At 32.9% G+C, this 13546-nt stretch overlaps 2 protein-coding genes across 2 annotated transcripts in view; both read left to right on the top strand.

Moving 5' to 3' along the window:
- Nucleotides 1–4131, top strand: part of LOC108685097 (angiomotin-like) — a 6627-nt gene extending 2496 nt beyond the window's left edge. Inside the window, exons 3-4 of the mRNA XM_018189735.1 lie at nucleotides 2609–2663; nucleotides 3662–4131. Of these exons, the coding sequence (XP_018045224.1) occupies nucleotides 2609–2663; nucleotides 3662–3901 (295 nt within the window). The 3' untranslated portion in view covers nucleotides 3902–4131. The remainder of the gene's footprint in view (nucleotides 1–2608; nucleotides 2664–3661) is intronic.
- Nucleotides 4132–11729: 7598 nt separating this feature from the next.
- Nucleotides 11730–12913, top strand: LOC108685151 (siderophore biosynthesis regulatory protein URBS1-like). Its single transcript, XM_018189817.1, has one exon. The coding sequence runs from the start codon at nucleotides 12127–12129 to the stop codon at nucleotides 12880–12882; it is 756 nt and encodes a 251-aa protein (XP_018045306.1). The 5' UTR covers nucleotides 11730–12126; the 3' UTR covers nucleotides 12883–12913.
- Nucleotides 12914–13546: the final 633 nt, after the last annotated feature.

The raw sequence follows: 13546 nt of genomic DNA, 5'->3' as shown, positions 1-13546 counted from the left end.
TATATATATATATTTATAAATTAATCTGATATGATAGCGTTGATGGCAGCACTAAATATGTTTACAATACACAATAAAATATTTTGTATACATATTATATTTATACATTTGCATATGTACATTTGCATAATAACTCATATAACGCAATTGTGAGAGTTTATTTTTTGCTTTCTTTGGCTTGCTTCTCGATATTCACATGGAAAATTGTATACCAAGAACAAAAACTCTCTAAGCGTTTGACTTTTGTCAACGAAACACACGTACGCAGAGTGCAGCTAGATTTGTGTGTGCTTTATATTTATAATGTAGACAATTTATTTTAATTTTTATTTTCTGTTAATATTCGACATTTAATATAAAAAAAAAAATACGAATTAACGAAATTAATAACATTTTATTTTATAAAGTTATAAAACAAGCTAAGAGAAAGATGCATTTAAGAGATTAATAGAAATAAATATACGCGAAAACTAATAAGAGATTTAACTCTCTCTAAAGGAAACCGAAAATGTCTAAACGATAATTCCGTTTTGTTCCCTACGACACCTCTATACGAACACATAAAATGAGCCGATAAAACTTGTCGAAAGTGAATCGATACCTACTCCGTGACATTAAAAGACCAAAGGTAAACGGTTATCTCGATTCTCCTTCGTCTCCCACCAAAACGAATGTAATTGTCGAAATGTATTTGTCAATTGGACAACACATGCCTTTACGTAATCTTGCATGCAGTAATTGAGTAATCCATGCGTTGACAATACATCAGGCTGATCGGCAAGATTAAAGAAAAATAAATAACAATATAAGTAATTGAAATCCGTGAGATGTTATTGATTAGCGAGGATAAGTGTGAGAGATGGATACATATTATTAATTAATATATATCATATTAATTTATATTTATGGTATGTCAGTAACTATTTTATTATTTTATGTAGAAATTGTACATGCGATTATCAAATTCGCAATCGATAAAATAGCAAACACAGATGGATGATACCTCTTTTCAAAGCAAAGATTAAAAGTTATGCGTAATGATGATACAGTGTCATTGCGCATATTATAAATATTTCAATCTGTTGCTATTTAGAAAATGAATTAAAATTAGATAAATAAAATCAACTTTTTCGAGTAAAAGCAATGCATTTTTTATGTATTATAAACTTGTATTTTTTTGCGTATATCGCAAACGTGCACTTCCATCTTGACTACTCTTGACATTCTCTCGCATATTGCTATATCTTTATATAAAAGTACGGAAATATCCGGATAGTTTCTTCTAAAATTTAATAACGTCATACGCGAGTTGACATGATTGTTACAAAAGAAGGATCGTCTTTATCGATTAACTTGTGAAATTTTTCGACGGGGGTGTTTAGCTACCCTAAAATGAACAAATTTATTGAACAAAAGGAGGAGAAAGAGAGAGAGAGAGTGAGAGACATGATTGATTCTTAATGAATTTGAAGTTTATAGGTGAATGTTTAGGAAACGGCGCTTGCCAAAGGCTCAAAGCAAGCGAGGCCGCTTCTCTGAAGCGATCAAATCGACATGTAGGTGTAAATATACGTGAAATGCTCTTTTACGAGTTCTACCATTAATCAAGTCGCAAAATAATTTTTAAAGGTCCTTTCCAGGGACATCGATGAATAGGCAAAAAATGCTCGATAAGAATAAATATGTAAATACATAAAAATAAGATAACGGTTATTGTTAATAACGTCGAATAACAATTTATAATATATAATGATATCTTTAGATATGTTAATCAATATATTACTATTATTATTATATTACTATTTTTCGCAATGAGTTAAACCTAAAATAAACAGATAAATAGATTAATAAGCGTGAAATAAAACAGTATGTTAAACGTTACCGGAAACTCATTGATTTCTAAGATTCGTAAGATTCAAAACTTTTGTACGTAATACTTGTTACAATTACACTAGCAGAGTCCTTAAATCTCTTATACATAGACAATTAGTAAAGAACTTTATTAATTAAATAAGATTATATAATCATATAATCCATGTAATTCTTGCAGAAGAGATATCTATTTGTAAAGAGAGTATGAAATATATATCATAAAATTTAATATACAGATTTATTGGTAAAATAGAAAATTCATTGTGTGTAAAATAATAAAATAATAAATTTGATCTAATTAAAAATTGCTATCACCTGTTAATCACTTACTGTAGATGAATCAGGTAGCGCTTTTTGCGACATATGTATAACAGGTTTATTTGTTGAGAAGCTGTTGTGTGTAGCGTATATACTCCCTTTGGCATCCGAGGCAGAAAAGGAGAGTAGTCTGACCACGCCTGGCCGTCATGGAGGACCTTGAAGAATCATCACGCGCGTCTCTACCCCCCATATTAATGTATGTCCGCGCAACAAAGCTCCATTGGTTGTCGACATCCGCGACTGAAGGAAGAAACGGAAAAAGAAGAAATCGAGGCCTAGCGCACGTTCGTTTTCTGCTTGAGACAAGGCGACGCCCTCTTCGAAGGTGCGTTAAGAAAACGCAAAAGAGAGAAGGGAGGTGGAGGCCGAGGGATTGCTTGCTCCTATATAAGACGAGATATGTCGTATTTTCGAGTATTATCGTACTGACTGCAAGCCAGACATATACGAGCTTCAAGATGTTCAAACTGGTAAGTCAATTAAGATTTCAGCGAGATTTATATTTATCTATCATATAGTATTATATATCCGTTTATTTATTAATTTTGCGATTATTTTGTTTGTTTCTCTATCGGGAAGATCGGGAAGATTATCGTTATAATTTCAGTTATTATACATATACTACACTGCAGACTGCAGGGTGCATCATGTGTGTTTAGTTGCAAGTCTTATTATATCTAATTGCATCTTATAGTGTCTCTTGGATTAACGATAAATAAGAGTCCGGCCAATATTGTCCTATTTTTAATTGTCCTGATGAAAAATGGCGGAATCAAGATATAGATAACGACTGAGCACGTGAAAAAATTGCAACAAATATGTGAAACGCCTTAGTGCACGTGTTAAATTTGTGTATGTTCACATACCCGTATTTGTTATTTTTTATCGATTACTAGAACATTGGCCGGACTACTACTTTCTAGAAAAATTATTTGCATTATATACTCATATATTTTCTTATTCGCATCATATTATTTTTCGATTGATAACTCGATCGAAATACGTACGTGAATTTTTCTATGGAAAATTCGATTTATTGCACAAATATAGAGTTCATATTATACATTTTTAATTCTTATTTGATACGAATTTTTCTTCATATATTTGCAATTTTTATGAAACTATTGCAAATTCATTTCCATCTCTGAGAAAAATACTTAAAATTAATTCTAAAATGAGAGTTATGAAAAATTGTATAACAAATGTAAGGTACGTCTCATCTCTCCTGTTAAAATGGCAACCTGGAGGATTGCTTTCATTTCCTGAGAGAGAAAGAGAGAGAGAGAGAGAGAGAGAGAGAGAGAGAGAGAGAGAGAGAGAATCAGTAAATGTACCTTTTATTATTATCATTCACACACACACACACACACACCCACACACACCCACACACACAGAGAGAGAGTGTCGTACCACTACTACTTGCAACAATATCATAAAGTTACTTGAATGTCATTGTTACTGATTACAGTTGTGCTTGTCGGCCTTTTTGGCATTCGCCGCGGCTGCACCCGCACCAGCGCCCGCGCCAGCACCGGCACCGGCACCCGGGGCGATTATCGGCGCTCCGCTTGTGACATCCTACAGTGCTCCCATCGTTTCCGCACCATTAGCTTACAACGCATACAGTCTACCGACTTATAGCGCGTACTCGGCATACCCGGCCTTACCGTACGCGTATAAAAGTTACGCGACTGGCCTAATTGTCTAAACATCGAAGGATCAAGCATTAAGGAGACCATTAAGGACCAATTTCCATCGACACACTTCACAAATCGATCGATCGATTCAATGATCAACGCCTACGAAATCTTTTCCAAAAATTAACCACGGATTTGTGTTTCTCCGCGGTTCATTCTCTTCATCCCTTTCTCATTCGTTCAAATAACTCCGCATTTACATTCCATTAGACCCAGAATCAATAAAGCCGCTTAAAAGCAATTGTACGAATGTTTTTTTACATCTCCATCACATCCTACTCCTACGATTTATTTAGGTTATTTTATATTTATATTGTATATAAAAAGGATCGTTTAATTGTGCACGGCAAGTCGAAATCCATCCACAATGATTCGAGATACATTTATTTATTATTATACAGATATATCAAAGAATCTTTGAATCTATATTATAATAGATAGAATATCTCAGAAATATCAAAATTATTCCAAGAATATTCTTCTTTGATCAATTCTTTGAATAAAATAAAATATTTTTAATTTTTAAAACGTAATGTGCGCGAAATAAGTATTTAGAAAATTACATAGTTTATTTTTTCATTCAATCGTGAATGCGAATTGACGCAATGCGCGACTTCAAATACATATGTACAATGCATACGTATCTCAAGAGAATCATCGATGACGTGCAAACCAACACATCATTACAGACATGTTAAATGTAGGTATATCAATGTGGTCTTTGAGAATGCCTCCTGGCGTGGGATGGAGTTGAATAGATTCGAATAAATCTATATCGAGTGTAACTTGCATAGAGAGAAAGAGAGAGAGAGAGAGAGAGAGAGAGAGAGAGAGAGAGAGAGAGTCATAAATATGATAAATTAATAATAATCGAGCTGAAAATTTTATTCGATATTTTAAAAGATGTAATTAAAATATGTATAATAATTAATAGATTCGTAAAGAATGATAATATAACATTGAAAGTAAAACATAAGAATTTATTATTAAAACATAATAATTTAATAATCTATTTTTCTCTCTTAATTGTCATCTCGTCTAACTATATTACCACCTATAAAATTATACAATTTATATATTACAAGATTTTTACACACATATAATAATATGTAATTAAATCACATGTAATATTATTTACATATTTGGCGAGCACTATATATAATAACACATATTAATGATTACAATTATATTCTTTACACGAAGGGACACTACATTCCAAGATATTCTCGCGTATCATACATGTATACGTGAACAGTTTCTTTGCAATCAATCTTTTTTGGCGATCGATGAAAATACACACACACACACACACACACACACATATATATATATACATTATGTACATTGGCTCTTTCTCGCGTTGAAAATAAAATCTTCCAGAGCTCAATATCATTTATCGAAATTTTTCGTATTGAAATTTTAAATTAACCGTAAGTAAAAGTATAAAGATTAATAGAAAATTAAATTAGTTGGTGTAAAAGATTTGAACAGTAATATTATTATAATTTTGCATTAACGTACAAAAAAACCTTTGTATTATTTAATTTCACATAAATTAATCAATTTATGTGACAAAAGGTTAATGAAAAACGCGATTAAGCGATTAAGATGTTATAATTTTTTGTGTAATTATTGTAACCGTTATGAAACAAAGTCATCTTTAGCGCGATATGCACCTGTCCTTACTCGTTAGTAGTAATCCGTTGCAAAAAGGCTGTTACGCGTCATGTTACTATGTTATAAATCTGATGATTACATAAGGATAATGCGTAGGAGTAATCACAACTCGAATAATCACTTCATTTATATTGTTCAACGAGCATTATTCTTCAGGCATATACCAACATATAAAGCTAATTAATAAAATTAATTACGTCAAAATCATCAAAACTATAACTGTATAATGATTTATATATCATTTACCTTAAAAGACGCTCTATATGACCATATGTTATGCGATCCGCTTGATGCTACAAATGCTTTCAAGTTTTTAATTGATCAATCAGAAGAAAGAATTTTACTAATTGACCAATCAAAGAATGTTTCGAAGCATTTGTAGGATTTGTAGGAAGTGGACCGCGCGTAGCCATAGTGTGGGGCACTGATGTATATACATTGAATTGTACATTAGTTAGAGAGACAAGAATTGATAAATTATAATTATTATTCTAATTATTATATACTGTAATAATATCGTTCACGTTTCCTCCGTGTTCGCAATTTCTCTACTCTTCCCTATGTAAAGTTTAGATGTTTATGTACAAAAAATGTATATGTCGCATATATTCATAAACTGCAGAATTAAAATAAACTATAGAAACTAAACATATAAATTTAGGCTATTTTTCTTATAAACGTTATCATGTACGTTGTTTAGCATTTTTTTTTAAACGTAAAAAAACGATTATTTGTTTATGTCAAGTTAAGTCATCTGAGACTTTTGTTATACTTTTGTTAATACTTGTTGTAATATAATATTAAAATCGATGTCACACGCATCGTCAGGGATTTGCTGAGCAATTCGTTACGTAACAAAGCGGAGTTTTAATAACTGGTTTTTATAATAAAGCAACGACCCAGTATCCAATTAACGATAAAGTGTGTTTTGTTATTGCTATTTGACAATCATGCAGAACAAAATCTATTAAAACGAGAATTTGATGACGATCGACAAAATCTATTAAAACGAGAATTTACATGCAAACATAAAAATTTTTCTTTTTTATTTTCAAAAACGCAATATTATACAATAGCATAAATTGTCGTGAATTATTTAAAAACAAGACAATAATGAATTACGTATAATTATCATTTTTATAGATAAATACATAAATATACTGTATATATAGTAGATTCTATTATATTTGCATTTTGTTACGTGTTGTTGTTTTAATTAATCTAAAGTATTACGCATAATTGTGTGCAGGTAATACTACATGCTATTCTTAGAACGTAACACTCTTTATGTAATTCCATGTCATCGCTAGTGAAAGCTCTCGAATCAAGATTTGAGTCATAACAATACATTACGTTATCACACACTATTATATCAGTATAACATAACAGCCACATGACAAATATGGCTGTGTTATTCATAAAATGTATTTTACAAAATAATAAAATTATAAAAGATAGTGGCTCTTTGAACTAACAATAAGTAAAAGGTAACTATAATAAAGGAGCATGTAAGCCAAATATAAATGACGTGTAAAAGTATATATTCAATAATTTATACGTGAAATTGTTATTATTTGAATTGTTATTAAAATAGCAATTTAAAAAAAAAGTTCGTTAACATATTCAAATGTTATTTAAGATAAATCAGTTACGTGTCATAAATTATATTAACGTATAAAATTACAATAGATTTTTTAATTTTGTTTTTCAAGTTGAAATTAAACTTATTAAACTCTTTAAAATTAATTAATAACGCGTTATACGTGCAAAATTTTGCATTGTCGGTGGAGTGATATCCAGTGATTTCTATTCGATTCCTCTCACAGCATCATATATAGAAAACAGTTTTTTCCGATCCAAGTAAACAGACCGTTGAATTTTAAGATTAACTGTGTACAGTAAACTATGATTATATTGTTTATAATTAATGACAAGAAACAAAAATACATTAGATCAGAAGACACGGTACTTATATGTTAAGGTGTTTAGGCGCTACGACAAGCGCAACGACATCATAATTTATAACGTGAAACGGACCTACTTTACCTACTTTACACGTTACCTACTTTACGCGAGGGTCTTGAATCGGATGAACCGAATTCTATGTATGCTCCATCGATAGCTTCCACTAGGATAATAAAAATTGTGCTCTCTTTGACTTGCCATCTAGTTGATTAATTCATTAATAGCAAAATAAAGAAAATTAGCTAGAGTTAATCGCTACTTTTCGAGAGAAACAGCAACAGGACAACTTGTAAGAAAGAAAGTGAAAGAGCTTTGTGCCGTAAGCCGTAAAGCCTATTTACACATTTGCAACTGGCATTGTTATGCAGTATTGTGTAATCAGTCGAGTTTTTGTCTTATGCTCAGTTATGTAAGTCACCGACAATAATACCGGTCTTTGTTACGTGAGTGCCAGCAGACGTTATCGTCAAGCACAATCACACATTATGCCGGATAGTGATAGTGAACATGCGAGAAATATATATAAAATAGTACTTTTATATATATATATATATATGTTTTTTCATTCATGCGAAATAGGAAGTAAAATAAACGATAATAAAATAGAACGATGTTCTGTCGATTGTACGTGCATGTAAATTATAGAAATGCAATTCATTTCCCGTATTTCTCGCATGTTTACTATCATTATCTGGCATAATATGTGATTGTGCTTATATATACACATATCTCAAAACATTGTATTATTGTATATGACATGTTAATTCAGGTGACAATTTAAGTCCGCTTAATTCATTCTTTATAAGTTCTTACAATACATTTTTTTCATTAAGTTGTTATTGTGTTGTTAGCATCATATATCATTAATTATTGAAATAACATTTATGAATAGAATTTTAGAATAGAAGGTTATTCCAATAAATAATAGTATGATAAATGTATAGAGTGAATGATAAATATCCTTTATCTTATTTGTTTGGATCGCGGCACGTGATCGTTAACAATACATTGCATTTGAAGAAAACTCTTTACCAAGAATTAGAATCTATAAATTAAAGTCACGTTGCATTTATATAAAGTGCAACTTCCAGAGTTGTAACTTTGTAACGATCATTTTTCTTAGAATTAGATCAAATTTAAATAAGAAAATTCCGATACATTTTATATGTACGAATATGAAACAATTTTATTTTACGTTTTCAATTTATTGTTTCATATAGAATCACTCTTTTCATCCACGATTTCTGGAACATCCTGCAATAAGTATTACAATAAGTGCTATGTATTTATTATATAATTATATATTATATATACATACATACATATGTATGTATAATATATTAGTATATTTTTGTTATTGAAATTTTTTCATTATTCTAGTATTATTAATAGAGTTGATAATAATTAATAGAGTTGTAAACGATAGGCAAACGTTCTTTATCACATTATTGATTCTATTCTACAATACATAAAGGCATTGGCAGCAGAAACGGCTGAAAGTATCAATTTATAATAGTTTATATATACCGCGCTACACGTTTCTGTCCACGTGAAATTAAATTTATTCAATGTCAGAATATCAGCCAGTTGATTAACCGCAATTTAAATACCGAGCTAATTATAGCGAATTCGATTGGATGTACTCAGTGCGCACTGGTATGTCTAATCAAATTCGTCATTAATACATTACATCTTGTTATGGTTATGTGTCTTCGAGATAACGTTAAAGTAAATCCGTTTCTTCCCATTTCGATACGTATAATTATTATATTCGTTATTACAGTCATTTTTGTGATATAATTAAATCAGCATATTATTAAAATTTTTTTGTTGATCTATTTAATATACACATATATACACGTATATATAATTTTCTCAGTTTACAAATTCTATATCTAGATTCAGATTTTAGATAATAAAATATTATCCTCCCTTTTAATTTGTGCTTATTTTTCATGATTTCCTTTTTTTTTTCTCTTCTCCTTCAACTACATATACACTCTCTCTAGCCGCAACTATATTACATTCAACCTCTAACTTTTCCTCTACCCACTCTTTTACCCATACCTCTCTTCTTCTCTGTCCCTTTTCCCTATCTTTTAATTCTTCCTCTACATTTATCCCTTTTATGACAAAGTTCAGTCTCCTTTCCTCTCTTCCGCTGTTTGTTACTCATCTTTTCAGTATATTGACCTCTCTATAACTCAGCCCTACCTTATTAATAACCGATCCTTGTATATGTACTGTACTTTCCTCTGCCACTTACCTCACTTCTAGCCTCTTCCTGTTCACTCTCTTCTCTTCTATTGCTCCCTGTTCTTTCCCTAACTCTCTCCCTCTGGCTGCTCAAATCTTTGATCTCCAACTCTCTGCCTTTCTCTGTCAATCCCCTTGCTCTAACCTCTGCCTCTCCCATTTGTTTCGCCCATTCTTCCTTCAGATTTTTGATTTCTCTTTCTATGCAGCTGTTCCCATACTTCCCTTTTTATCTCTCTAATTTCTCTTTCTGCCAACCCCGTATTTCCTTTCTCATATCTTCTATCCTCCTCTCCGCAATTTCTCGCAATTCTTTTTTCATCCTATCCACTTCACTTTTTTCCCTAGTATTCACGAATGCTACTTTTTTTCCCTCGGTTAACTTTTTTTGCCCCGCTTCCTGTTTCGCCTTGGCCCCTCTATTTAACCCCCCATTGGCCATGCCAACCGGCTCCTTTCCTGTCATATCCTCTTTCGCAGGCGCTCTCTCGCCTGCCTTCCATGCATTATTTATCGCCTACCTCTGCTTCCAATTTCTCGGCTTCTTTATTGCCCGCTCTCGTGAAATCGCACGCCCTGATCTGATTATCCGCATACTCGCCTATTATTCGCCTATTATTCTTTCTCACACACTCTCCGCAAAGTTTGCACTCGTATCCATGCCATCTAACCAAGTCCCAGATTTTAGCTAATAAATTTTAGCTAATAAATCCTAGAAAAAAATGAAATTTAGATATACATATCAATATGTAGAGTGTAATCATAGAATGTAAAAATAAATTTGTAACACATACACACACACACACACACACACACACACCTGTGTATCTTTTTTGTTGTTATGTGATCATCAAAATTAATTTCTTATTACTCCTTTAATGCACATAATGCAAGTGTTTGATTGAGGATCAAATAATACTGCCTGGGCACTGTATACATTGTATTTTCAAAAATACATTTTCTTTCAGGTACATCCACCCCTTGAATGGATCGGTAAATTCAGTGACCGAAATATAATTAGAGATTCAAGATCTGTATTGTAGAGAGAGAAAAAGAAAAAGAGAGAGAGAAGGAGAGAGAAGGAAAATTGATCGGAAAGGGAATGAGAGGAAGAGAATGCAGCGTTTCCAGAGTATTAAATTAAATACATATTTTTGGATATTCGGTTACGGGATCATCATTATCTGATTGCTATAATTATATCCGATATCGGAACCTTGCTATGAAATATTAAAAACTGCACGATCGCGTATGCGATGTAATTATAGTGAATAATCACAATAATATCATCAAAAAGAGTATCAATTGATGACTTGTAAGATATAAGATGAAAAGAAAGAGTTTATATTTAGTAATGAACAATTTTGAATTTAATCGAGAAAGAAAATATTAGATATATTATTATTGCGCTTCTTCTCAGTCCTTTTAATAATATACATACAACATCTAAAGCTGCTAAATGAAAGATTAATTTCAGGTATATATTTAAATATAAATATATTTAAATATTTAAATATAAATTACTTTTTTTTAAACGTTATTACCTATGTATTTCTCTTGTGTAATACGTAAAATAAAATATAATGTTACATTTATTTTTCTAAATTAAGCTGATTTGATCATTAACAAGATAAAATGTAATCATGAAAAAATCAGATATATCTCAAACAATGTATTTATTGTTATTATTCTTCTTTTCGAAATGTTTCTTTCGAAAAAACAGAACAGAAAACTGAACTCTCATCGTACCGTCGAACCTTGTTTGTATTTCCATTACCGCTGTGGAAATACTGTAAATTTCCATTACCGCTCTGCATGGCTCTATAACATATAGCTTTCCTTAATCCCCTCGACATCCTCGGCGGACCTCGGCTCGGCACCACACGGATCCTCAATTTCTCACGTGGACGGCGCGGTGCGACAGCGGACAGGGCATGCGCGTGTTCCCGCGTTCACCTGCGAGGGTATAAAAGATCGCGTGTCGAGCGCATCGGACTCAGTTTAATCTCGTGAGTAAGACACATAATCGTCTTGACGAGGAGAAGAAACGATCGAGTTATTTATCGATCGAAAAAGATAAATATAGCGTAATTGTGCTGTAATAAGCGGCGGAAATATAGTTTGGAATCGCGGAAAATATATTCGAGTAGAACAAGTGCTTTTTTGTGTACGAAGGTCTATCTCGATTTCGACTTTGAGACCCACTTCTACAGTCTTTCCAGTGGAAAGTACATGATATATAAACACATATACAAAATCTGCGCAATCTGCTGCGTCTGTCTAGTCCTTTGAGAGATATCTCATTGTTTTATGTGGCTAGAAATCTGTGTGATTTGAAATGACAGACACGAGTCAACTGTCAAATGACATGGAGGAGTCCGCGCAAGTGATCGATTTAACCGATGACCGACAGCAATATCACTATCATCATCATCATCACCATCATCATTATCATCGTTATCATCATCATCATCATCATCATCATCATCATCATCGAGGTAGAACACCACCCGTGGGTGAGATTGGTGACGACGAGTGCAGCACCGACAGTGGCTGCAGCAGCGGCGGAAGTATCGGAAGCGGCGAACGTCTATCGCGACGTGGTAGCGGTGAACGTTTATGCAGATCCAGTAGATCCTCTCCGAGAACGCATTGCTACCCAGAGCGGCTGCGAGGACGAACGACACGATCGCAGGAGCGGCTTAGCACTAGCGTGCAGAGATCGTCGGAGCGCATTTGGAGCCTTTCCGAAGACGTCAGGAGTCTACCTCGTGGTGGTACCTCACTCTCATCCTATTCCTCCAGTCCTTCGGATGCTCATAGCAGCAGCGATAGCGACTCCCTTAAGAGGCCCTCCACAGCGGAGACTCTACGACGGGCTTTTCAAAGTCTCAAGATTATCTCATCTAAATGGGATGCGGGAGATAGCAACAAGGGAAAGAAGCACGCGAAGAAGAGCCCGAAGAGGATTTTGCGTAGCCCGGTGTCCTATATATATGTCCGAGGACCATCCGGTCTACCTACTCAAAGGATTCCCCGAAACTCTGGTTTTCAGCAGAAAGCTATACAGCCACGCTCTTGCCAAGATCTTTAATCGATTACACACTTAATCCATTATATATCGCTGGGCGAATTTTTTTTTTTTTTTTTTTTTTGGAGTTTAAACGCGCAGGACCAAGATTCCTCTGTCACAGGAAATATTAAAGATTAAAATATTAAGGATAAAATGCGCAATCAAACGTCACTTTTTGATCGTCATGTTCGCGATAACGTATATTTCGTTATTACGTAGTATCGTCGATACGTTATCTTTACAAATGCCAAATTCACGTGCGGCATAAATAAATCATAAGGTATATCCTAAGCTTTTTTTGATTTTGTTTCTCCTTTTTTCACTCGATATTCTTACTTTTCGATTATATTTCACGTACGACTTGTTCGACTGTCGGGATATATTTTCCGAGACAGGCAAGGTTCTTCTCTTTTAAGTAGTATAAGTCAAGCGTAACGTCGACTCAAATGTGAATTCGCTCGAATCAGCGAAACGAATGACAAGAAAGGCAAAAAAAAGACAATTAATTACATATATAAAGAAAGATGACGTTAAATTAAATAGGTGCACAATTATTATATTAGCTGCAAATAATCCTTGATACCAGACACAGAAATTATTTGCATATTAATTACGAAATAGTAGTACTACGAAACGAAAAAAGATTATACATATGTATATATACACACATATATATATATATATA

This window comes from Atta colombica, unplaced genomic scaffold, assembly GCF_001594045.1.
Source record: "Atta colombica isolate Treedump-2 unplaced genomic scaffold, Acol1.0 scaffold146, whole genome shotgun sequence".
NCBI classification, from domain to species: Eukaryota; Metazoa; Arthropoda; class Insecta; order Hymenoptera; family Formicidae; genus Atta; species Atta colombica.
This window is presented reverse-complemented; position numbering and strand designations above follow the sequence as displayed.

Excerpts from the sequence above, each read along its gene's own strand:
- LOC108685151 (XM_018189817.1), top strand. The coding sequence starts at position 12,127 with ATGACAGACACGAGTCAACTGTCAAATGACATGGAGGAGTCCGCGCAA.